This window comes from Leptopilina boulardi, unplaced genomic scaffold, assembly GCF_019393585.1.
Source record: "Leptopilina boulardi isolate dan_hultmark-lab unplaced genomic scaffold, ZJU_Lbou_2.1 LbouV2_112, whole genome shotgun sequence".
NCBI classification, from domain to species: domain Eukaryota; kingdom Metazoa; phylum Arthropoda; class Insecta; order Hymenoptera; family Figitidae; genus Leptopilina; species Leptopilina boulardi.
Genome location: NW_026137655.1, coordinates 4,261,978 through 4,287,885, shown reverse-complemented (window position 1 = coordinate 4,287,885; position 25,908 = coordinate 4,261,978). Strand labels below are relative to the sequence as shown.

At 28.2% G+C, this 25,908-nt stretch overlaps 2 protein-coding genes across 28 annotated transcripts; one reads left to right on the top strand and one right to left on the bottom strand.

The window, feature by feature from the left end:
- The first annotated feature begins 92 nt into the window (after window positions 1-92).
- Window positions 93-20,972, top strand: LOC127278918 (casein kinase I). Of its 27 annotated transcripts, none has more exons than XM_051300895.1 (13): window positions 93-202; window positions 1,387-1,681; window positions 9,422-9,462; window positions 9,642-9,711; window positions 9,961-10,127; window positions 10,502-10,736; window positions 10,822-11,141; window positions 11,440-11,514; window positions 11,925-12,005; window positions 15,054-15,179; window positions 15,376-15,396; window positions 16,062-16,168; window positions 16,335-16,555. In XM_051300895.1, exons 2-13 carry the CDS (start codon window positions 1,438-1,440, stop codon window positions 16,537-16,539), a joined length of 1,692 nt encoding a protein of 563 aa, XP_051156852.1. In that variant the 5' UTR covers window positions 93-202; window positions 1,387-1,437; the 3' UTR covers window positions 16,540-16,555. The 27 variants fall into 27 exon arrangements, with proteins under 27 accessions (XP_051156852.1, XP_051156842.1, XP_051156837.1 ...); XM_051300885.1 differs by lacking the exon at window positions 93-202 and adding an exon at window positions 320-984; XM_051300880.1 differs by lacking the exon at window positions 93-202 and adding an exon at window positions 320-1,039.
- LOC127278888 (nucleolar protein 6) lies at window positions 17,537-25,891 on the bottom strand. The gene is made up of 12 exons (XM_051300827.1): window positions 25,725-25,891; window positions 25,064-25,456; window positions 24,448-24,922; window positions 24,082-24,369; window positions 23,729-24,002; window positions 23,371-23,663; window positions 23,063-23,289; window positions 22,536-22,973; window positions 22,268-22,431; window positions 21,935-22,188; window positions 21,437-21,843; window positions 17,537-21,354 (listed from the first exon to the last, which is right to left on the bottom strand). The coding sequence occupies exons 2-12, from the start codon at window positions 25,454-25,456 to the stop codon at window positions 21,106-21,108; spliced, it is 3,462 nt and encodes a 1,153-aa protein (XP_051156784.1). The 5' UTR covers window positions 25,725-25,891; the 3' UTR covers window positions 17,537-21,105.
- Between the last annotated feature and the right edge of the window lie 17 nt (window positions 25,892-25,908).

Genomic DNA, 25,908 nt, shown 5'->3' with positions numbered 1-25,908 from the left:
AAATATCTTCAAATTTGATTCGTTACTCATTTTTCGGGCGTTGGATTAATAACTGACCAATCATAGTCATTCACAGTCATTCAGTTTTAACAAACGATTTAAAATCAATTTGACAGTTTTCAAAATTTTATGTTTTTTCAAAAAAGTAACTAAAAAAAATTGCAAAATTTTTAAAATGAAATCCTTATTTAATTATACTTTAGTAAGTTAAAGTAACTAAAAGAAATTTTTTCAGATTTCTCTGTCTTTTTTTATTAACATTTCAACTCTTCCTTTTTGTGAAAATTAACCTTAACCTCAAACATTGTGTTGGCAACCCTGTTTACAACAAATCTTGATCTCGGAATCGAATGTCGACCGAACAGAGCGAGGGACAAGGGATCCCGTAGCCTGTCGACAAAAGTTTTATTGTGTTTCTAATAGTTTACAAATGTTATTTACAATCAAGAAGGTTTTTTTTTTGTAAATATAGTGAAATGTAAAGTTTGTGAATGGTCTAGAGCTCAATGTAACGGGAGGGAATTAAGGTGAACGTAAAGCCAAAGGAGTTGAATGAACAGATCACTGACTCCCTGTCGAGTGGGAAGATCGCGGGAAAAATTCTCCTTGTATAAGTAATAATTAGACTTAAAACGCGTTTATGTAGTGAAATCGGGTTATATCATCTACTGGGAATCGAGATCTTTCGGGTGTCGGCTTTTATGCGCACAGGGATCGGACTCCCTGGTATATGTATATGACACGATGAGCTGTAATGGAGGTTTCGTGGTGTTATCATTCTCTCTGCGACGAGGGCTATCTTGGAAATGTACAAGGCAGTGACTAAGGTCTTTCTGATAATAACTAAAATTCCCGGCCGGCCGGGCAAAAGAGTGCGTTGATCTTGGGCATGGAAGAGTCAAAAACGATGGACTGGTCCGATATCTTTTATTTGTGTGACACTGACACGCGACACAGTAGCCATTGAAGAGTGAGTGCTTCTGTGTATGTGTGTCTCATGGGTGCATATGTAAATGCATGGGTGATGAAATTTTTACCGGTAGCTTAAAAAAAAATCCTTTCAAAATGGGGATTGATCCTCTTAAATATATCTCCTGGAACTTGATCTTCCAATTTAAAGAACTTTAGCTTTTCATTTATGGTAAAGTAACAAATGTACTTTTAACTACTCAAAAATAGAAAATTTCTTTTATATATATATACATTCTAACCTTAATTTTGGAGCAGGTTTACGTATTTTCATGGAAATATTGCATGGGGATCGATCCCCAAAAAATAAATAGCTACTACTGCTGTTATTCGTTTGGTTGACCTTCCGGTTTTTTATGTTTCTTTTATTATTACTTTTTTGCGAATACTTTTTTATCTTTATAAAAATTCCCTTAGTCAAGGATTTTTGGAGAACTCGGACCTTAAGAGGTTTACCAAGGAGGTACCATGCAAAAAAGGGACAATAGAGAAGGTCGTGGAAAAGAGGAGATGGTGCTTGTTGTAAATAGTGACAGAGATCGAGAAGTAAACGCTATCAAAAGGGCCTCCCGTGGCAGTGGTAATGCTGCAAGATCCAACATGCACTCCTCCAGGCACAGTGTTACCTCTTCTGGAAATATGCTCATGGTGGGACCCAATTTTAGAGTCGGGAAAAAGATTGGCTGTGGTAACTTCGGAGAACTTCGTCTCGGTAAGTTTGAAAATAGTTGAAAATTCTTGTCATATTCCAATCCTTGTTGTTACGCTACATGTTGCAAAAATGGAAAAAGTATCACGATGGGTGTTAAATTTCTGAAATGATGTATTGACCCTTATTAGAGAAAATATTGATACTAATTTGTTTTAATAATAATAAGAATAATAATAATTTAGAAAGTTATAGGAGAAATAAATTCAAGATTATTTCATTTATTTCTTTTTAGATTTCTTAAATAATTTATTAATGTGCTAACTAAGTAATCAATACAAGGGAATCTAATTTCTAGTTTCCATCAGCGTTTCAAGTTATCAATAATCAATAAGGCCTTGATCTTGCCGTAGATTTTTAGAGCAATAATTTATTTTCAGTATCTTCGCGTGGTATCATTTTTATGTCAGTTACCTATGTAAAATGTAAAAAAAAATTCCATATATATATTTGATTAAAATAAAAAAATAAATTCCTCTATTAAAAACACTTTTAGAAAATGAAACTGTTAACGTTAAACTTCCTTTTGTACTGCCATAGGATAAAAAAAATAAATAATTAAGTGTTCCGTATTTTATTAAATAAAATGAATGATTTATTTTCTCTAATAACATATATTTTCAAATTTTATAGTAAAATAATATCTAAAGAACCTATTGTTTGTAAATGATGTTCATTTTTTTATTTCGAAAATATTATTATCTTATCACAATTGACTGTCATTCAGATATATCAGACTTATACATATTTATGTAATTATTATACGTTGAAATATTAGTCAATTCAATCGAGATGTAGGTACATATGTTATGTATATTAAATTTTTTGTGATTTATTTCTCTTTATTTTAAAAATTTTAGGTGCTCACTGAAAAGTTGACTTTATAATTCTTTTTTATTTTCAATTTTTTAATCTTTGGATAAGGTTTGACAAAGATTGGCTTTTGTCTTTTAACTTTGTGTAAATATCCGGATAATATAGATTTTTCCACCTGAGTGCACGTCGCAGAAAATTAAATAAATTAGAATATCTAATTTTTACTTTTTGGTGAAATAAATATTTCATAAAATAGTACCTATATCTTTTTTTATTACATGCAGGCAGTCTAATTTGTTATTGTATCTTTTAGCTGTCATGGCTTGATTATCTAGGATAATAGCATTCAGAAAAGTTTTCTAATTATTTCGGAAACGAAAGGATTAAAATGAGATTTGGAGTGCATATGCTTTATTTAGTCACCTTCACCAAAAGAAACATTATTTGATTCCAACAATCCGTGACTAAATAAATATTTACTGGCGAAAAATAATAATTCAAATAAAACTTATTTACTTAAACATTACATTATATAATATGTAGTAACAAAAAGAAGAAAATTTTTCTAATGACTGAAGTAGGAACTTGAATACATACTATTTAAAAAACATCTTTTATTAATGGAAATAGTATTAGACCGGAAGTTGAATTTCTACATCAAGGGCCCATGCAAAATTGATCTTGCCTTGTCTTATTTTAGAACTGAGAGGTCTATACTTTCTTCTTTTATTCCCACGAATTTGTTAATAAGAAATAATTAACAAATAATTTACATTTAGAGCTATAGCCATAAAGAATATAAACTATTACTACATAATAGACTATTTCTCTTATTTTATTTATTTTAATTGTTTAAATAATAATTGAAAGAAAAAATTATTAATGGATCAAAATTAAGTAGACTTGATTTTAAAAACTATTATAACTCATCGCTCCAACACAGCGACGAGCTATTATTTTATACGTATATGTTAAAATAATTTCTTTCATCACAGAAATCTGAGCAAGCAAGTATCCAGTATAGTAATATCAAATAAGACCTATGACGCTATAAAATGCATTTTACACCGAGTTCTCTTTTTGAAGATGAATTTCTTATTCTTCTTGCACATCTATATAAAATAGGTCCTAGATAAGATAATATCTTTTAAAAAGATATTTTGCTCGCGGTTATTTCAGATTCGTATAAAAGTAGGTTAGCCACAGAAATCCGTAGAGCCAATTAAAAACTGTAAAGACGGTCATGAGATTACTCATAATCGAATTTGACCTAATTAGATTTGAGGAAGGTTTAACATAAACAATAGGATTTTTGCTTTCTGAGGAAATTAATGAAAATATTCTAATTAATATAGCCTTTTTGAGAACTGATTCAATGGTGGTGATTACACAACCCTGAGGTACTAGGAAACTTGTATAAAATGAAAAAAAATTCTTGTCGAAACTATTAATAAATATTTAATAGTTTCTTTAAAAAAAGGTTCATTTTACATGGATTTTGAAGTACCTACCCTCTTAATTTTAAATCAGTGTATTTTCACTTATTTGAATAAGTGGTACGCTTATAACAGGTTAATCAGTGAATTTCACTGATTCAAATTAAGAGAGAGTAAGGATGATGTAACTCCTTAGAGAAAACCTTTCAGATTGATGGTTTAAGGTTGCAAATAGTAAATAATAAAAATGGAAAAAAATTTGTGGGGCTCCATGCAAGATAGTGCCGGTTCTGGCAGGTAGCAACCTGTCTATTGGGTTGCTGTGGCCGTGTCGGCTCGAATGACTCAGGGGACTTGTCTGCAAAGTGAAATGAACTCGTCTGAAGGATCCGGCTTTGCCCCAACAATGTGCGAACACCGAATCGTCAAAATCACTTAAATTCTTGATAAAATCATTTATTATTCTTTGACAATCTCTATTACTATGTACGTAGTTAAATATTCATACTTATCAGCAATGTAACAAGTATTGTTTTTCTGCTGCCTCAAGGATGAAATATCATTTTTTTAATAACAATGTATTGATTGCATCAGAAAAAAAATTGTTATAACAGCAAATAATATTTCAGACTAGTCTAGTAAACTAAATATATTTAATTCATATTATAGGGAAGACTTTAAAAATGTTTTGTATATACTAAAATGGGATGCAGGAAATTGCAACATTACACTGATCTATCTATAAGAAAAGATAATTTAGACAATTAAAGAAATTTTTATTTTATTGCAACAAACATAGATATGTATTTTATATTTGTATATTCAAAAGCGACTGAATTCAGAATTATTTGTGTAGGTGAACATAGCAGAGATTTAAATAGAAATTATCATCAAAATTTCAGATGGTTTACATTGTATATATTGTATACATTTCTTCACTCTCTTATAATTTTAATATATAAGTAGTTGAGTTTGGATTTAAAATTTGAATTTTATACAAACATTTAGTTGGAGACATTTCGCATCTCAACCTCATTGATTGAGAAATATTATTATTTTAAGTCAAAGACACCATTGGAAAATTTGATTGTGCGATTGCGATTACACAGAGAAAAAAATGCTATTGAATCTATAGCACGCACATTCACATACGTTCAAAAGCAAATATAATTAACTTGATGCAATATGTAGTTCCTTTTATAGCACTGCTACTGAACCAAAGAATACAGTTTCTGATTCAATAGCAGTGCTGTAAAATGAACTACATATCGCATCAAGTTAATAGCATCTGCCTTTGAACGCATATGAATATACATGCTATAAATTCAGTAGCATTTTTTTCTCAGTGTAGGAATTAATCTTATTCAAGAAATAAGAAGGATGTGAACTGAGACTCATAATTTTAGACAAAGCCCAGTCTTAAATTTATCATCGAGCTTGAAAATGTTGCAACTTAAAATAATATGATTTTCTGTGATGTACATCTCAATGGAATAAGACGTATAGCTTAAAAAGTACATCTATGAGGAACTAACTGAATTTTAGAATGCTATTTGATGAGCTGATTGACTGTATGCATATATTTCTCGAGACTGGCAGATTGTACGTGCCGGTACTTATGCCCTGACCTACATTTACATCTACATTACTTCGTTTACATGCCAGAACGGTCGATTGTCCGGCTATAAGCAATTCGTCTGTAAATCGCTTTTTATGCTTTGTGCTGTTTTTCAACTATTCGACTTTTCTATACTATATACATACTGAGAGCACATACATTTTCTTTCAATTTTTACAGTGACTACTGTTGTTTTTTATCGAGAGCAAGAAAATTTCTTAACTCCATTGATAAAAAATTATTTTCATATTTTTAATACCAACGTTCAGAGAGATTATTCTCAAAGAATAAAATTATTTTCACTGAATACTTTTTTAAAATTCAATGATTTTTTCTCTCGAATTTAGACAATCTTTATCTGACATATTTTCCAAATGTCATACTGACAATTGTTTGTGAAAATGAAAACTTATGTAATTTTTGAAAATAAGAAAAATAACTGCAGTTCATCAAACTCGATGATGACTAAACTAAATGTGTATATCGTTTCCAAGGGCAGTATAGAGTTTATCTTTTTTACGTCAACAGGACATTGACCTTTTTGCCCAACATATCCTGTCGAAGCGTATCAGAAATGAAGGAGGAGATCACGAGATCAGTAAATGCGTAGCGATGAGAGAGTGAGGAGGAGTAAAAGTATATTTGAGGAACACGTTATAAAGAGTTAGGGAAAAAATAAAAAAGAGGGTGGATAATTTGTTCAGTCAAGCATGCAACTTTGAAACATATTGTATTATGTAATGGACCAATAAAATAAGATCCACCTTTTATTTTGCATATATACATAATATATGTATAGTTGGGAGAAAATTCTTTTTTCTCACACAGCATACGATTTCATTTTTCTATATTTTATTATTTAATATAATAAAAGATTTCATAAAAAGATTACATGAAACAAATGGATAACAAAGCGCTTTAATTTTTTTGAAAGAAGGTATTCTACTGTAAAATTAGAGCAATGATTTTTGGCAGCCTCTGTAGCAAGGAAAAATTTTTGCTAAATATATTCTAGAAGTACACTTAAAACATTGGCCCACTCTTAACTCATACAATATTATTAAGTCTGCTAACAGTCATGAAAATAAAATTTTCTTAATGAAAAATATTTTCTTATTTCAACAATAATTTCTAGTATAATATAATTATCTATCTTACTGTGATTTTTTTAAATATAAAATTTTCAAATTCATTAATAACAATTTAGAGCATTTTTAATAATCTTTAATGAATTGTTTTTTTTCTTTTGTTTTAGGTAAGTCATTGCCCTGGGAATAATGACACTTGAAGTTTTCAATGATGTTATTAAGGTAATGCAAATATTACTTGAATTAAGAGAAAGGGCGTTTTATGTATCAATACATTCTAGCAAAGGTAATTAATTACTATATATGTATACATTTCCATTTTATTTGCATTGATTGGGTCTCTACTAATCGGGAAATTCGGTAAAACGGGAAATTTTATTTCAATTTTTAGAACAAAATCAGGTTTTATTATATATTTATAATCTGTTAGGAATATGCGAATATGTATAAAGTTGATATATGTAAAATGAAATTTAGTTTTCAATTCATAATTTTATGGATAATCATAAACTATTTGTTTATATTGTTATGCGTAGAAAAATGTAAAGAAACTAAAATAATATTTTTCTCGTTAAATTATGTAGTTGTACCACCTGTCTTTTTTATTGCAGCGTTAGTTTAAAGACTTTCATTTTATTTTTAACTTACATTTAATGTTCTTTAACTTCTCTGAGGGCTTTACCTCTGTTGTCAACAACACTTCCGGCGGATAATACAACCATCTGTTGTGCCAAACATGCTAACGGTCAAAAAAGGATAATGTACACGGAGAAAAGAGAATTTATTAAATAGAACCAACAATTTATTGTTTAGATAAGAAATTTTTAATTTTTGTTGCAACTTATTACGTTCACCTTAATACGAAATTGAAGCAAAAATAATGTTGAATTTATTTTTGTTTCCATGTCGTTATTCATCTTTAAAATAAAATTCTATGTACGCATAACAAAATTGTATAAATTAATGTTGATTCAACAATAATTGATTGATAATTAGTTTTAATAATAACAAATTGTTTCAAAAAAGTGAAATTAGAAAAATTTTAAATTAGATTTTGCACGTGTAATAATGAAGCCTTATTCAGTTAAGGTTTCTTTGAATTTAAAAGGTTTCTGTATTTTAGCAAAAAGCCACGTTACAAAGTTTGTAATTATTTTTATAATTTATATTTTTTATATTTTCTACAAAGGTAATATATGATTTGTTTTTTAAAAATTGTATTTGAATTCTGCATATGGAACTCGTGTTTTGTATCTTCGTTAGAACGTCAAATCTAAATATTTCTGAAAAGAAAAATATTTATTTGACAATGTAGTCAAATAGTAGTATTATTAAAAATGACTGAGGAACCGGTAATCATGTTTGTGAACATGCTTAATGTCTAATTAAAAATTCTATTTATTTATTTTTTTATTAAATTAATTGACGATTTACACCTGTGAGGCACATAAAGAATTCTCCAGGAAATATCAATTATCGATTGGAAGACTACTAATATAATATATAGGTATACCTTAGCACATATATAATGTGAAGGTCACTTTATAGCTCTCAGAATTTGATGACACTAGAACATATCTATAGATATTTTGTATTTCACATTCCTTCGACTCTTCTAACTTGAGCTTTATTTAAGAAGTTGGCTTGTTAAATAAATCAGTGACGGAAATTAATTTATTCTTTCATTGACTCCCTAAAATATGTTTTCATATAAGAAGGTATAAACCTAAAATTAGAAAAGAAAGACAGTAAATTTGCAGGTGTGAGTCTATATTTTATTAGTTTGATGGAGAATCTGATTATTATAGTTGAACACAATATGTTTCTCAATTATTATACAGTGCCAGTGGTATAATTTGAGGTGCTTTCTCCCATCAATTTACACTTTATAATGATATAATATATTTTTGATGATTTCCTACAGTATAAAAATCAAAATAATGACTAATTTAAAATGGCTTAGACTTTTTACATTCCAGTTTTTATTTTGTGCTGCTAATTGAGAGTATATTCTTATGTTAAATGTATTTTTTTTAAATTTAACAATTTCTTCTCAAGTATTATCACAAAAAAACATTATAGTTGAGACTTAAAAACAGTTAATAATTTAAAAAAAAATTTCATTTTCAAAACTCATTGACTTTCAACATTTTTTAAATAGACTCGACATAATAAATAAAACGGAGAAATTACATCAAGTTGTTTTTCCAGATTGGGGGACTTTCGTGCTTATGAAAGCGTGATACCTCTTCTCACTTGAAACCTAGAATAAATTTTTGTTTGAAACACGTACATATATAAAATGAAGAAAATAATATTTATTACATGTGAAAAAGATGATTATTTTTAGAAAATTACAATATATGGATATGAGATAGTTATTTTAAAACATTCATTTTGAACGTGGCTTATCAAAATTTAATTTAAAAAATTGTTTTAAAATCAATTTTTTAGGCATTCATAAGAATATATGTTGAATATGTATAGTTTGTTTAATTTAGTCAATAGTTGACGTTTACTTATTTAACAATTACTTCTAATGTGATAATTGTCCACAGCTATACTTTAAGGTCGAAAAGGTCGGCTATTACACATTTATCCATATGACTGTTATTTAGTATAACTGTTTGAGACACATAATATGAATGTAATTTTTTATCTACTCAGTTTTTAAATTGCCAATCAGCGATTCAAGTAATAATGTATATGCCACTTACATTCCAAATCATTTTACATCTTATTACATATAAATATTTAATTAATTATGTTTTTCATTTTGTTACAGGCAAAAATCTTTATAATAACGAGCACGTAGCAATTAAAATGGTAATTTGTGATTTTAACTAAAAATATGCAATTGGATAAAATTCTAATTTATTTATCAATATTTATTATTATTTATTTCATCAATTTTAAAATTCTTTATGTAGATTTATTAAACAATAAAAGTTGAGTAATCAAAAATTTACTCCTTAAATTAATATGTATTTTGAAATTTTTTGCAGGAACCGATGAAGGCAAAGGCGCCACAACTTCATTTAGAATATAGGTTTTACAAAGTATTAGGTGCTCATGGTAAGTTCATTTTATATATATATATAGGTATACATTACAGAAATATGTTTATGTTAATTTGAAAGTTTATTTTTTTGGCAAATATTTTGTTTATCAGCAGTTAACTTGATTGGAATTTTTAAATAATTGTATTGGTTAATATTAATCAAGATTCTATAAACAATCACAGTTTTTAAGTAATTATCCCTATGCACCAAAGCATGATTTTTGGGAAATGGGATAAATATGTTTTACCTTATATTCATGCAGTTTATAACGCGCATATAGAAGGAGTCCCGGAGGTATATTATTTCGGTCCATGTGGGAAATTCAACGCGTTGGTAATGGAACTCCTCGGTCCCAGTTTGGAAGATCTCTTTGACCTTTGTGGAAGAAGATTTACACTGAAAACTGTTCTCAGCATTGCCACACAGCTCGTAAGTAGTGTTAAAATAAACTTGATGCTTATGGAAGAAAGAAGTTGCCATTTTATTTTTAAATATTGGTATAAGTTTAAGAACTGGATACTAATTTTTCAACTTTTTAAGTCTCCCTTTCCCCTCTTATCTAAATAAAATGAAATTACTTTTATTCTAATTTTTATTTATGTTTCCAAACACTTTAGTGAAACCACCTTTGTTTTCGAAGTAAAACATTTAGAAATACTCACAAAAGATAGCTTATAGTTTTTTTTAAGACCCTGTAATGAAAAAAGAAGTTTTTTTTCTCATTAAAATAATGAAGAAATTTTAAAACTTTTATTTTGAAAAAATCGATATATACAGAGTAAAATATAATTTTTATTTCACAGCTCCATAGGATAGAATACGTACACAGTCGACATCTAATTTATCGAGATGTAAAACCGGAAAATTTTCTGATAGGACGAAGTACGACAAAACGAGAAAAAGTTATACATATTATTGATTTTGGATTGGCCAAAGAGTACATAGACTTGGAAACAAATAAGCATATACCCTACCGGGAACACAAGAGCTTGACTGGAACAGCACGATATATGAGTATTAACACTCATTTAGGAAAAGGTAGTTTATCTCTTCATCCTAATTGAAAATGTCGAATTTTATTACAGTTTTAAAATGAAATTATATACATTATATGTTTTTATAGAACAAAGTAGAAGAGATGACTTGGAAGCTTTAGGTCACATGTTCATGTACTTCTTGAGGGGAAGTTTACCTTGGCAGGGACTGAAAGCAGATACTTTGAAAGAGCGGTATCAAAAAATAGGAGATACCAAACGAGCAACTCCCATTGAAGTACTTTGCGATGGACATCCCGAAGAGATGGCCACGTACCTTCGCTACGTCCGGAGGCTAGACTTTTTCGAAACTCCTGATTACGAGTACCTGAGAAAACTCTTTCAAGACCTCTACGATAGAAGAGGCTTTGCCAACGATGGCGAATTCGATTGGACCGGCAAAAGCATGGTGGGTTTCAAATGAAGTCATTTAAGAATGTCCATTCACTGAAATCACAAATGACAAGCATGCGCATGCAAAATGTGAAAGAAAATTCGATAATATTTATATTTATTTGTTTACAAATTAAAATGACTAAACGCTATTTATTGAATTATTTTTTGCTTATAACACTTTTTGGTAAAATACTTTCAAGTTTTTTCAAGGTTTCGTCTTTTCAGTAAGTATTGGTACTTTTATTTGACAAACACACTTATTAGATGACTGGTTTTTAAAATTTGCATGCTGCATTGAAACCATTCTCTAGCCACCTAACTTCTTCCAACTCAGACAACTAAGGGAATGTGCTCCATCTAATATTGAAAAAACCAAATCTGATAAGGTTCGTAATTGTCAAGCCTTGTCTTTGTTTTCACAATTATTATAATTGATATTATTATTATTATTATTATTATTAAGAAGGAATTAATCATTTAAACCCAATAGTAAGAGTTTTAAACAAAATCATTTCATTTTAACAAATTCTACATCCGTCACATAAGTCAAAAGTTGCTGTCTAGTTGGTAAAACGGAAGAAAAGATACTTTTATAAATATTACACAATATTTTATTGTGCTTTTATAATCTATCTTGATGGACATCTTGCTGGATATAATCAAACTTAATACATAATCTATGAAAAATATTTTTATACTTTTGTCAATTTTCAAGTATGTTATTTTATGATTCAAGTTATGGAATACTTGTAAGTCTTTTATTTCTTTCATTAATTAGATAAAAAATTTGTTTCAGTCAACACCAGTTGGATCGCTGCAAACAGGACATGAAATTGTCGTATCACCCAATCGAGATCGACACCCAACCACTTACAAGGTATTATTTGAGTATTTTATTATGCAAGCATGATTGTTTGTAGCATACATTTTTATTAATCGAGTAACAGCATGAACTTGTACTTGGCTGTATGAATGACATCCATAAAGTGGCATTTCAGTTTGGATTATTTTACTAATTTTTATTTTTCAATAGTCAACTTATTATGCGATAATTTAAATAATTAAGAAAATATTTTTAAACAATTTCACTTGATATTCTTAGCGACTTCATTAAGGATGAATATATGGCACACGGAGAAAATCTGAAAGCACTGAGTATTTTTTCTCACAGCACTGGCTACTGCTTAATCAAAAAATTAAATTCCAGAGTTCTGAAAGTTCTCCACACAGCACTGAATGCTCTGTAGAAAATAATCACAACTTTTTTTGACAGTAATCAGAGTTTTGTTTTATATTAGTTGACAACAGATTATTCAGAGCTACGAATGTAGCAATAAATTCTTTGCTCGAAGTCGTGAGTGCTGTTCTCACAGCTCTGAGTACTGTGTAGAAATATTTTTTAGAATTTAGAAAACAAAGGAACGTTTAACGTCAATTAAAAGGAAGATAGCCATGGTTATTTTTTCTTGTCAAATATTAATTTTAATTGGCATGTTTATAACCAGTTAATGAATAACAGAAATAAAGAAATGAAGAATTTAAAAAGTCTTTTTAAAAACTATCGGTTTTAAAAATTTTTTTAGTTATATAGCAAATAAAGTTATTATATTATAATGAAATAATAAATAATTATTTTTAAAATAAATTACTATAGGTAAATTTTAAATATTTATTTGTATTTCACAAGTTTTGAGATTTTAAGATTCCTTAGCTAATATCAAATTACAACCTAATCTAAATTTATAGATTATTATGATTAAAAAATAATAAGATTGAACATTATTATTTTAAATATTTATCTCTTGAAGTAAAAAAAATATAAATAATCTTAGTCAAATAATCTGTTTTTCATAAAAATATTAGAAAACATCTAAAATTGATTAAAATTGTCTTGAACGCTTGTTAAAAATTGTTGTCTATTTTTTATTAAAGGTTTAATGTTCTTTCATTTCTTTAATCCTAAAAAATAATTCTACACAGTACTCAGAGCTGTGAGAACAGCAATCACAACTTTGAGCAAAGAATTTATTGCTACATTCGTAGTTCTGAATAATCTGTTGTCAACTAATATGAAACAAAACTCTGATTACTGTCAAAAAAAGTTGTGATTATTTTCTGCAGAGCATTCAGTGCTGTGTGGAGAACTTTCAGAACTCTGGAATTTAATTTTTTGGTTTACACAGTAGCCAGTGCTGTGAGAAAAAATACTCAGTGATTTCAGATTTTCTCCGTGCAGTATGCTTATTACTCGCATGAATTGGTTGAACGTGACCGAATCATTCATCCACCTAAAGTCGCTATCTATAAATTTTGTTTTAATTTATTTTTCATTTTTCATTCAGATTTCATAAAAAGAATTTATAGAAAAATCTTAAAAACAAATTTCATTAGATTTTAAAGATACTGACACTTTATAGATATGATATTGCACAATTATTAAATTACATTAGATAAAAGACTGGAAGTAAAAATAAAATAATAAAAATTCTTGTGTAAGTAGATGTTTATTTATTTACTTATTTACTTTTTGAGAAACTAATGAATGCATATATAAGTTTTGGGTTTCTTTGTTTTCAAAGCCGCGACTAAAAAATAAAAAGAGTTTAAATTTTATAGTGTTATCCAAAGTTTATTATTTTTTAATACATATAGGACCGCGATGATTTTGAAGAAGACGTAGTTCTTATGGTGGGTGAGGTCGACATACGCGTTGACCAGCAAGGCATTAATTATGTAAGCTCATTGTCGAGAATTTTTAAATGCAAATGTGATTCATTTAAAATGGCTCAACGATCAGTTCCAATTAAGTGTCTATTATAAATTATTGTAGATCATTGAAGCTACATATGTATAATGCCTTCATTAGTTAGCATTTTGAATAGCTTCTTACAGTTTAGATTTTTAAAATAGTATATTAATATCAGTTACGGACAATTTTATTTTTTAACAGTGTATATAAATTGCTTTTGTTTTTACAATCAATTAGACTTGATCATTTTAAAATTAAAAAAATTATTATGATGCAAATAAAAAAATAATCTTGTCCATTTCTGCTATAAAATAATATAAAAGAAATATACCTACATATATAAGTAAATAATGAGTAAATCCTAAAGTATCGTTTTTAATTTTCAATTTTAAAATTGAAAATAAATGGGTTGTGTGGGTATTACCGTGGTTCAAAAATTAATTCAAACATATACTCTACAAGATATCTGTATATTTGTTTTTAAAAATATAGGTTTAACATTTTTTAATTGATTTTTTAAATGCAAATGTATTTAATACCGTGATGCTAAAACGACATTTACCCGTGACTTTATACCGCGAAAATGACAACTGATAGGTTACACGTAAGCGATTTGATGTTAAATGATAACAATTATTATTAATATCAGAATAATGATAAAATAAAATTGAAAATTTATCGAATATACAAATAATAACAAGTTTTTAATGACCAATAACAAAAAAATATACGTTTTATTGAGAACCTAACGAAATTTAAAAATAAATTTTTAGTTTTTGTTTATTAATTACCTGACAAATTAAATGAACTGTAGGAATTTTTTGATAAAAAAAATTTGAATATTAATATAAAATTTAATAGAGCTAAAAGAGTAAAACCACAGTAATACCGATACTTACCTTACTTATTTTTAAAGCTTAGTAAGAAAAGCAAATTGCACAAAAATACGCAGAATTACTCTCTAAATTTGTAATAAGTATATTGACAAAATAATGTATTTTTATAAATTATATAAATCAATAACAGGTAGATTCTGGACTAATTAAAATAATCGAATGTCTCAAGAGTTTGAAAGATATAAAGGATGTGAAAGAATTAGGCTAAAATAACTGTTTAATTTTGGACTTTTTATAATGCATCGACTAACATGTTGCATTCGCGACGTTGTTCCTCTAGGACATGGCAAGTGGAGGGGTGGGAGGAGGGGGCGTTAAAGGGGTGGGACCCACGTGGTCTGATACAGCGAAGCAATCTGGGGCTGGTGGCACATTGACACCCGCTGACAGGCATGGTTCTGTACAGGTGAGTTTGTCCCTTTTCCCTCTTTGTCCTGGATTCCACCTTCAATCTTTTCTTCTTTACCTGTACTATCAATGATAACGATTTACTTCCTCTTTGGAACTAATCGAGTCGACTTTGGCGTGATCGCGCTCATTTTTTCTCTAAGAAGCGATGTGCCAATGTGCCCGGAATAAATTATTAAATCTTCTTCTTTTAGATAAAGCATCAACGGAATATGGTTAGTTCTATATCTGTGCGGATTGGTTTGTTGTAGCATGTTGTATTTTGCGTTTTTTTGGTCAATTTGCCTCAAGTCATTGGATACTAAATACTAATCATACCTTTAGATTTGATTTCTATTTATTCAGTATATTGTTCAACGTGTATAGTTTTGTGCAGCGTGCACAATCCTTTTAAACGTTAGTGTCAAGTCGCCTTATCACAATATTATTTATATTACGAGAACGTCAGAGTCACCATATATAAATATTTATATCAGTGTAATTTCTTTAAGTTTTGTCGATTAAAAGACATATACATAGTTTCCAGTTCCCCATTTTTATTTTAAATGTATTATATGCTCCTGAGTAGATTCATACCTACCCCTTATTTATCTCTTTTCTCTCTCTCTTTCTCTCTCTCTCTCTCTCTCTCTCTCTCTCTCTCTCTCTCTCTCTCTCTCTCTCTCTCTCTCTCTCTTTTTCTCTCATGTGATATTTATTTTATTTTTGCAATTTAAAGGTTTCAGTAGTTTAAATTAAAAGGCGTAGTTTTGATAATATTATAGTCAAAATTATTAATATATTAAATGGTTCACGTTGTACATATTAGTTTACTTAGTTATTTAATTGTTTTATAAAAAAATTGAGAAATAAATTAAACATTACTTTGTTTCTCATTAAGGTGGTTTCTTCAACTAATGGAGAAATAGGGAATGACGATCCAACTGCAGGACATTCAAATACACCAATTACAACACCTCAGGAAGTCGAAATGATCGACGAGACCAAGTGAGTATTATATATATTTATTGTTCAAATTAATGTTATTCGTTAAAAGAATTTTCATGAATCTTTAATTTGACATGACTTATTGCTTGGTCTTTGTTTTTTTTTAAATTAAATTTCTACTTTTTCCAAATAAAATAACCTTTTTTTAAATTCATTCAATTTTCAGCTCTAGTAACCCTCCACTTATGACTACAAAAGTTTGCTTCAGATGCAAAAGGAAACGCATTTATAATTTACCCAGTTCTTCTTCAAAAAAACCTAAACTTATTTCTAATCTTCAATCAATATCACAGTATAATATTACGATGAGAGAATTTTTGATTAATCGTAATTATTCAAAAATTAAATTTTCCAGAAAAGTGTGTCCTTAAGAATTTTTCCAAATTCGTTAACTTTTGTTTAATTAAATAAAATATCGTTCAGTTTTTTAAATTTCAATAGATATGTTATTTAAGAATTACTATTTCTATATAGAAAATTGAAATTTATATTTATCTTTAGTTTATTTAAAAAAAATTGTTGCTTTTTGTCATTTACTTTTTAAATCTTGTTTCATTAGTAAATATTGTCTTTGTTTGACTAACAAGATTTGTATTAAGAATTAATTAATGTACCATGTTCAGAATACTATAAAAAGCTATTAAATATATCGTATTCTTTAAATCATAAACCTGTTTCCAATTCATATGTTACCTTCCCCTACTTTTTCTAATATTTTTCAGAAAACCTTATATTCTAAACTTCTTACCATGTATACAAAAGTATTTTAATAGAGGATTAGTTTATTACATTTTATTTGCAAATAATTAAATAAATAATTATTTTTCCTATTTGTTTAAAATTAAAATAGTTAAGTATTATTCTTATTTCAATGAAAATATTTATTAGCGATAAATATATACCTTGAATAAAATAAGTAGATTCTAAGCTCTATTAGTGTTTGTTTTATTTTCAGATGCTGCTGTTTCTTTAAAAGAAAGAAGAAGAAAAGTGGAAGACAGAAATGACTGTCAGTATCGGTCAGGCTCGGGGGGGTAGTACCAAATGCAGTTATTAGTGCTGGGGGGAATGGAGGAAGAATTGGAGGACACACTGGAAAACTTGGGGGTCGAGGAAGAGAAAATAGTGGTGATCTTGAACGAGAAGCTGTTACATTGTTACGAGCCAGCAGTCACTCAGCATCTCGTGATTCTGTGCTTCATACGACCATCACTATGACTCCTACACCTACACCACCGCCGTTGTCAAACTAAAATACCGCACAGCCATTGTTATTATTATCGCTATGAAATCACTATTACTGCTGCTATTATCGTTATTAAATCAATGCCACCGAACGTCGTCATCCACATCACCGAATTTTTAGTGTTTGTTTTTTTTTTTTTTTAAGTTTGCCGAGAGTAGTTTAGTAGCCATTTGATATCTGTGATTGAAATTGTTTTATTTTCTAAATTAATTAATGCTTAAAAGTATAGAAAATTGTCACTTAATAAAATTCGAGTTTCACTTATATCTTCATATATTTTGATGAAATTTTACACAATTGATAAATAATTTTTTAAGAATCTTAGCTTTGCTGTTAGATTTTACAGTTTTCAAATCTATTAATATGCTTTGTAATAATTTTCATTAATCTGAGTTCCATGTTTGTTTCTAACCAATTTCTTTAAAAAATATCAATTAACTTAGTGTTTTAAGTATTTATTTAATTTTGGGAACAAATTCATTCTATTTTATTCATTATATGAATCTTCGAAATACCTATGTCTTGTACATTTTTTGTTGTAAAATTTTGTACAAAAATATTTGGAAAGCACAAATCCAGTACTTTTATATGAAAAAAGAGTACGACATCAATCTAAACTCAATAGCACTAATCTACTCACGGATAACAAACGAGTATTCATAAACCAAGTCGATGTACTTATAGAAAGCGTTGCGAAAGAATGTTTTAACAATTAATTTGTCCATTTTTTGCTTTAGTCAAAAAATAGAAGTACGATTATCTGAAACGTAAGTAATCGTATGATCAAAGTAATATTGCGGTTTAAATTAATGCTTAGTGAACCAGGTACATAAATTTGAAATGTATTTCCACTAGTATTAAAAAACCGGAAGTTTAAACGATTATAAATTTAGGGAGAAAGAAAAAATGTGTTCTTTTTTTAATTTTTCTCCCTGAATTATTAAAGTAATGTGGCTTGATGAAAAGAGAAGACTTTTTTTATTTTCTTCTCAGAGGTATCACTAAAAAAGTTTTCTTCCATTTTCCCTTTTGATCATGCCAGAGAAGAAAGATGAAATAAAGTAGCGCACTTGGTTTCAATTCGTCCAGTATGCAAGAGCGATGCAAGCGTTTTAATTTTAAGTTAATCAAATATAAGAACGTGCGAAAATACAAAACGATAATTATGAGTACAGAACGAGTTCGTTAATTTTCTCACATCAGAATGCGAAGAATTAAAACTCGCATGAAATTTCTTAAGCTCTGAATGACTATGCGAACAAATTTTTAAAACATTTTAATATAATATGACTGACTGTTGGTTAAGTATGGTTGTGAATTTTCCAATTAAAAGGTGTTTCAACTCTTTCTTAAAATGGCCGTTATGCGTGCCTCAATGATGGAATTATTATACCTATTTATAGAGTAATTAATTTGAAGAACAAAAAGAAGTAAAACACATACATTGTTTATATGTATATTTGTTAATTTGTTTACACGACTTCGTACATATTTGAGACTTACTAATGTCTACAAGTTTTGCTGCTTTCATCAATTCTCTAATGCATTTGAGATCAAATAGAAAATCTTATTTTCCAACACTCATAGCGAGCAAGCCTTGGAATTGAAAGCAAAACTCTTTGGGGTTTAGTTTCTTAAAATTCTATTATATTTTCAAATTTTGCTATCACTATGTAGTCAAAATATCGGAAAATGATTTTTATTATTATTCTATTATGTCAAAACGTATCTTTATTTTCTCATTTTAAGAAATTCTAATTAGAAAATGGATTAAATTGTTAATTTCTTGATAATTTTTATGTATTATATAATTTTAGAAATATGATGTTTCAGTTTTGGTTACATCATTTATTTCGTCGAAACTGAGTGAGAGGGATGCATATAAAACATTTATCAGATATATAAAAGTAGAAAATGCATTATCTAAATTTAGCTTCCTCTTTTTGGGAGCTGAGAAACTTACTCTTCAATATATAATGTTGTAGTAAAAAATCTGATGGCATGCAGCATTATGATTTTAAAACAATCATTTTTTAATTTTCCATGCAAGCAATTTAACCTACAGTAAAATGAAAACCAAAAACAAAAATTTTAACTGAATCAGTACCGAATCTAAGTTGTAATTTTGTTTTCTACTTGTTCCTTTGCAACCAAAAGGATTTTAGTCTATAAAACCCAGATTTTGTATATCATTATTATAATTTTCTTACATTGAAAGTTGAAAAGATTATTTTTAACTTTATTAGTAGACTACAATCCATTTCGCAGCTTGAAGAGTTATATTAAAGGAATTGGCAGCTTGGGTTTGTACATAATAATTAACTTTTTGAATAAGATGAGATGCAAAGTTAAGGAAAAAAAATGTATTAGATTTGATTTACATACATACCTAAGTTGAATAATAATAGGTTTAAGAATAATGACGATTAATAAACTATTACCACTTCGACGATTATTAGTCATTCGAATGCAATGAATTTAATAAATTTAACACTCTATAGGTAAGCGATGCGTCTTGACTGTTGACAAAAATATCTTTAATTGTGTCAGTTATTTGTTATATTGTTTAAAATTGTCTGCGATCTATTTTTCAAATTTAATACTCATTAATATATTAATAATAATTTAATAAGTTACCTAATTTCTTCCATAGTTGGATTATTAGCAGTGTAGAACCTTAGAAAAATGAAAATCCATATTTTTTCTTTCAAAAAACGCTTCATCATTTTTAATTCAATCAGTATTTGAGACAAAAATAATAATTACAAAATAAGCATATAATAAATAAGACGCAGCCAATTTCAGACAATAGAATATTAAACTAACATTAGTAATTAGTAAAAATTTACTCCTTATTTACGGGAGTTACGTTCGTTCCGTTCCAATAATTATCTCTGAAGAATAATGTATACTTTATTTTTTTGCTAAAATTTATTTACAATAATTTATTTCAAATTGTTGTTATTGACATTTAAAAAGAGAATGCTTTCGGGGTATTTGTTGGAATTGACAACGTACATTTTGGTAATCTAATTTATAGTTTGTTTTAAGACTAAATAATTATCTGTTTTAGATTTTTTGTGTACATAAAAAAATTGTTTGAGTAAGATTAATTGTCGGTCAGTTCTGACATTTAAGAGCTTTTTCGTTGAGCTCTTTTCATTTACTCTACATACATACATGTAAACTGTGATTGGTCTTAATTTTTAATTCGTAATAATCAGCTGTATGATTAATTTGTTATTTAAGGATCAACTCCACGTGAGTTTGTCGGATGCGACGCTTTGGCAGAAAGAAAAATACGGACTGCGCGGATGCTTATTCCTTGTAAATATGTCATTTGTGTCACGCGCTTAGCAAGTAAAAAAAAGTCGTTATGAAGTACTCTGTGTTTTTGTTCGCAACATAGATCTCAGAGATTCCTCTCGTTGCTTTCAAAAGTAATGAAATATAATTTATGTTACTCTCCCGATTCTTTTCAAATGAATCCTTTTTTTATATATTAACTAATATAGTCAGACCAAGTCAATGAATAAAGTTTAATTTTCCTTAAAATTACCTAACTTTTTTTTCTTTTCTTTATGGAACAAAAAACTACTTTTATAATATTTATATTCTTTTTATTAAAAACCTTAATTATACATGTGTACTAAAAATAGCTTTGTACAAATATTCATTTTTCAAATTTTATTCAATTCATAGATATTCTTTTAGATTGAATATCAATTCCTGCTATTATATCTTTTCCGATAATATAAAAGTTTTCTATCATCGTTGGTAAATCAAAAACGAATTGTCCTTTCGAATTCAATTTACGAAAATGAAAGTTTGCAACCTTAATTTCTTCTTTAGGTTCTAAAACTGATGGTTTCAAGAGAACTCCGATTACTGTCCCGCCGTATGTGTCATGGAAGAATAATGCGAATTCACTATAGCTTGACTGAAAGTAAAAGTTTTTTATTTTATTTGACAAAATGCAAGGTTTAATTTTCTCTCAAATATCATTTTTAATTTTAACTTACCCTGAGTTCCTTCAAATACAATTCAATTGGATTGAAATTAACAACTGGTATATTTTGCTTTTGATATGTTTTAAAAGAACGACATTCAAGAATAGGTTCTTCTTCGTCAATTTCAATTGCTTCATATCTTCGAGAATTATAAACAGACTTGAGATGTATCAGACAGTCATATTCACTTAATGGAGTTTTAAACATTCCTTTATAATTTAATGTTGAATTAAGAATTTGACTTTCCAATAACTTTAATGCTTCCACAGCCATTAAACTAACTCGATTTAGTATTAAAATATTTGGTGCTGTTTTAGTCCAGAGAGAATTTTGATGATCATAAGGCGTTGAAATAAATAAGAGTGGTAAAGTTTCTCGAGAAGTTCTAAATTCATTTTCCACCATTATAATTTGTTCACCTAAAAATAAAATTATCATGCATACTTGTTTATAATTAAATTAAATTAAATTGAACATAGTTTTAAAAGAGAGAGAGAGAGAGAGACTTACGAGTCATTTCATTATTAAAATTAACAATAATGGGATCTGTACTCCAATAGGATCGAGAAAATAATTCCAGTAATCTAAAGAACGCAACTTGAGGTGTTTGAGCTGGTTTGTAAGGGTCTGGCGTCAAATAAATCGAGGCCAGAAGTAATTCTACTACAATATTAGGGAAATGTGAATCGTCTATTAACTGAGAGGATAACCAACGTTTAGCCAAACAAGAAGCAGGTCCAAAAGAAGGCTGTTGACAGTGTAATCTAGAGAATTGATTAATTTTACATATAATATAAAAAAAGAATTAAATTAAAAAAAGTGATAGAGATTTTCCAAGCGTACCCATGTAAAGCTCCACTCAATTTCGGCAGATGGAATAATCTTTTCTCAAGATCAACTGATTCATCTGTATCTCTGTATTTAATTATCCCGTCTTCTCCAATTTTCTGTTTCATAAGAGCTATTTCTTTTTGACTAGCTATTCTTAAACGGAATAAAAATCCATCCTAAAACAAAAATAAACTATAATAACAAACTTTTTCCCATTTATATTGCAACAATAAAACATTAATAATTTTCAGACAACAAAAATGTGAAGAAAAATACTCACTTTAAAAACGTCTGTGTAATCAAGACATCCCTGAGCAGTTAAATTATATTGTTTTCTAAGACATTCAGCAATCTGAATTTGAAAAGCACCTTTTGTACATTGAATTGCTTCTAGTTCGTCTGGCCACTTTCCACTTGTTAATAACTGAATGCTGATTTCAATAGGTTGTACATAAAGAGAAACCTTTTTCAAATTGCCTTCTTTGAGGAACGTGTATTTTTCATCTTTGCCTAAAACATTCATCCCTTTGCCAGTGATGTTTGTCAGTGGGGGAAATACTTCTGTGTATCGTAAAACTGCACTACAGCCACTTATTCCAGTTATCGAAAGTGGCATATCCGTAAGAGAGGTCAATTCTTTCTCTAAAGCATTGAAAACTTGAATTACTCTCAGTGAAGCCTCTTCTCCTGTTCCATAATCAAAGTTCATTGTTTTCATCTACCGATAAATTAATTAAAATGTAATAAAACATTATTATTATTATTATTATTAGAACCAAAACTTTTCTAATTGAAAAGAGTTTATACCTTCTTTAATTTTAAAAGATTTTCCAACTGATTACCAAGATAGAAAAATTTACTTCTGTGAAGGCATAACTTTTTTTGAAAGAGAAAGAAAATTATTTTCTGCGTTAAACTTCTTTTTTCCTCTATAGTTTTTCCTTGTCCCCAAACAACAACTTCATGAATCGAACCATCATTGAAACGATGCAACTCTGATTTTCCTCCCCAGAATTTTCTAAAATCCGCAGCCTATTTAAAAGAAATTATGTAATTACATAAATAAAAATATTTGTTGAAGGCAGCCAATTGAATTATGTAGTTTATACTTAACTTTGATGAATTTCCTTCTGGACCCTTGGTAATTATATCAAAAAAATGATCCGGATTAAAATTCAATCCAATAAAAATTTTGTCCAGATATTCTGGAAATTCATCAGTTATTTTCCATTCTTTGAATTGTTCTGGCATCACAAAAATATTCAACAATCTTTCTCCCAAACCTTCTTTCAAGATACTAAGAATTAATTTAACGCATCGTTGATAATCATTCGGTCCAATATTAAGTTTATCTTCCTTTGTAGACAGTTTATGTGAAATAATTTTTAAAGCTTCAGTGTCATGGATACTAAAATTAATTATTAATCTTTTATTTATTATACTTGAAATATAGAATATGTATTTATAATTTACCAAATGACATTATCAAAAGTTCGATACAGCGGAACTCTTCTCATGAAAAGAATTTGAAAGCTATCGATTTGTCCATTGTCTAAAGATGATACTGAAGCCGCTGCTAAATCCTGAATCCAAGAAATCATTTCTTTAGAGATACTTGCAGCAATGTTGTGATATCCTGTTGAGTCTAAGAAAACACAATTATAATATTTTTGAAACTCGGTCAATCGTTCAAGGCTCTCATTCTCTTCACATAAAGATATTCCATTTTGATTCCAATTACTTTGGGCTGTAAAAGTATGTTATAGTTATATATTTTAAAGAACTGATATTAAAATTAAAATGAATTAATTATGTTTGTGATTTACCTAAATTATTCCAAACATTTCTTACAATTTGATAGCTACTCATAAAAGTGTTAAGCTTTTTTGTACGTAATAAATATATTACGTACATGGTAATAATGTAACCAGTAAAAGCATTGTATCCTTTAATTAACTCACGCTGACCTAACCATATTTTTAAAAGAATTATACCATCTCGAATATTTGGATATTCTTTAATTAAATTTTCATTTTCCTCATTTGTTTTCAGCATTGTTAGACTACGAAGAACGTTTGAATTATAATGTGGTGTTGAACTAAGCGGATCTGTAACTGTAAAAGACGAAAGTAAACTTACTTTTTAAGAAGAAAGCTTACAATAGAATTGTTAATAATTTTAAGAAAATTCACCTTCTTCACGTAATCCAGTTTTGAAATACCATCCTGGTCTTACATTATTTCTATCGGGTAAAAAGCGACTAAATTTAAAACTGTTTTCTTGTGCCGCGATATGAATGAAAATAGTGCATTTTTTACCAAGTTTCCCATCCGGAATAAGTTTTAAAACAACATTCTCATTATTACCAATGTAAGATTTTCTTCCAACAATTTTCTCATTAATTCTTGAGGCTATATAAGCTAAATAAAGCCTTTGCTTTCTTAAAAATCTAAAATTTTGATAGTCGCCTTTTTGAAATGAATTTACTGGCATTTCGATTGCAATATCAATAATTGTATTTGTATTAATATTAGTCTCATAAGCATAAGAACCAATAACGCTTATTTTTGATGGTTTTATAAATTTAAAAGTCCCCTTTTCTTCATTCGGTAAATTGGCAATTGGAATATTTAAATCAAGTTTTTTCAAGAAAGTTTCGTCACTTAACTGAAATTAATATTATTAAAATAATTAATATATATATATATATATATATATATATAATATTTTAAACAGTATTGTCTCGTAATTTTTTACATAATCATAATGTAGAAAAAAATTAAATAGAATCTTTAAATTAGACGTCACCTTGTATTCTTTAGTCTCTTCAATCGAATCAATACATTCTTTTAATGTAGAAAACCAACAATTAAAAAGTGTTTTATATTTTTTTGCAAGCTTCACTTCATTAAGAATTTCTTCAATTTCAAGTCGAAATAAATTAGAATGGTATAAATTTTCGGTTTCTCTAAGCTGGTTTAATTCGTCTGCTGTTGGAGGTTTGTATAAATCCTTACCAGTTTTTTTCCTTTTTTTAGGAACTGTATCAATTTCTTCGTCAGATAAATGTCGTTTGTTTACTACTGATTCCATTTGGGAAATATCCCAATCATCTTCATAATCATCAGAATCGTCACTTTCCATTTTTATTTTTTTGTTTGATTTCTGCTTAACAAGTCCGCTTTTTAAATATTCCTTCATCTAATTCGAAACAACATATTTAGATTATTTTTTTTTTGAATTTTTTAAATGGAAAACACTTGACATACTTAATAAAAAATCAGCAACGATAATATAATATAAAAATAATTTTTCATTTTCGCAATTAAAGGTTAGGTTATTATAAACAAACAAAACAAATATATACGTGTATAAATGGCAGTAAACTATATTCTATAATAAATGAACACTCATTAAAGTATATTTTTTCACAATATATTAATTAATAAAAACTGTAAATTTAACATACCTTATGATCAAAAAAATATCAAAATAGATACTCCAAAAAATCATATCCACGTGCACGTGGATATCTTTGTCTTTCTTTATAACCGACTTCAGACCCAAACTACAATCTCGTTTGTGAATGACTTTCGTGAAGCTATTGTGCATTGACCCTTATTTCCACAAAAACATTGAGTGTGTCGTGGCTT

Excerpts from the sequence above, each read along its gene's own strand:
- LOC127278918 (XM_051300895.1), top strand. The coding sequence starts at position 1,438 with ATGCAAAAAAGGGACAATAGAGAAGGTCGTGGAAAAGAGGAGATGGTG. Across the intron at positions 9,712-9,960 it reads CAAAGTATTAGGTGCTCATG|TTTATAACGCGCATATAGAA; the intron begins GTAAGTTCATTT and ends ATATTCATGCAG. Across the intron at positions 10,128-10,501 it reads TCAGCATTGCCACACAGCTC|CTCCATAGGATAGAATACGT; the intron begins GTAAGTAGTGTT and ends TTTATTTCACAG.
- LOC127278888 (XM_051300827.1), bottom strand. The coding sequence starts at position 25,456 with ATGAAGGAATATTTAAAAAGCGGACTTGTTAAGCAGAAATCAAACAAA. Across the intron at positions 24,370-24,447 it reads AACTGGATTACGTGAAGAAG|TTACAGATCCGCTTAGTTCA; the intron begins GTGAATTTTCTT and ends CGTCTTTTACAG. Across the intron at positions 21,844-21,934 it reads TTTTAATAATGAAATGACTC|GTGAACAAATTATAATGGTG; the intron begins GTAAGTCTCTCT and ends TTTTATTTTTAG.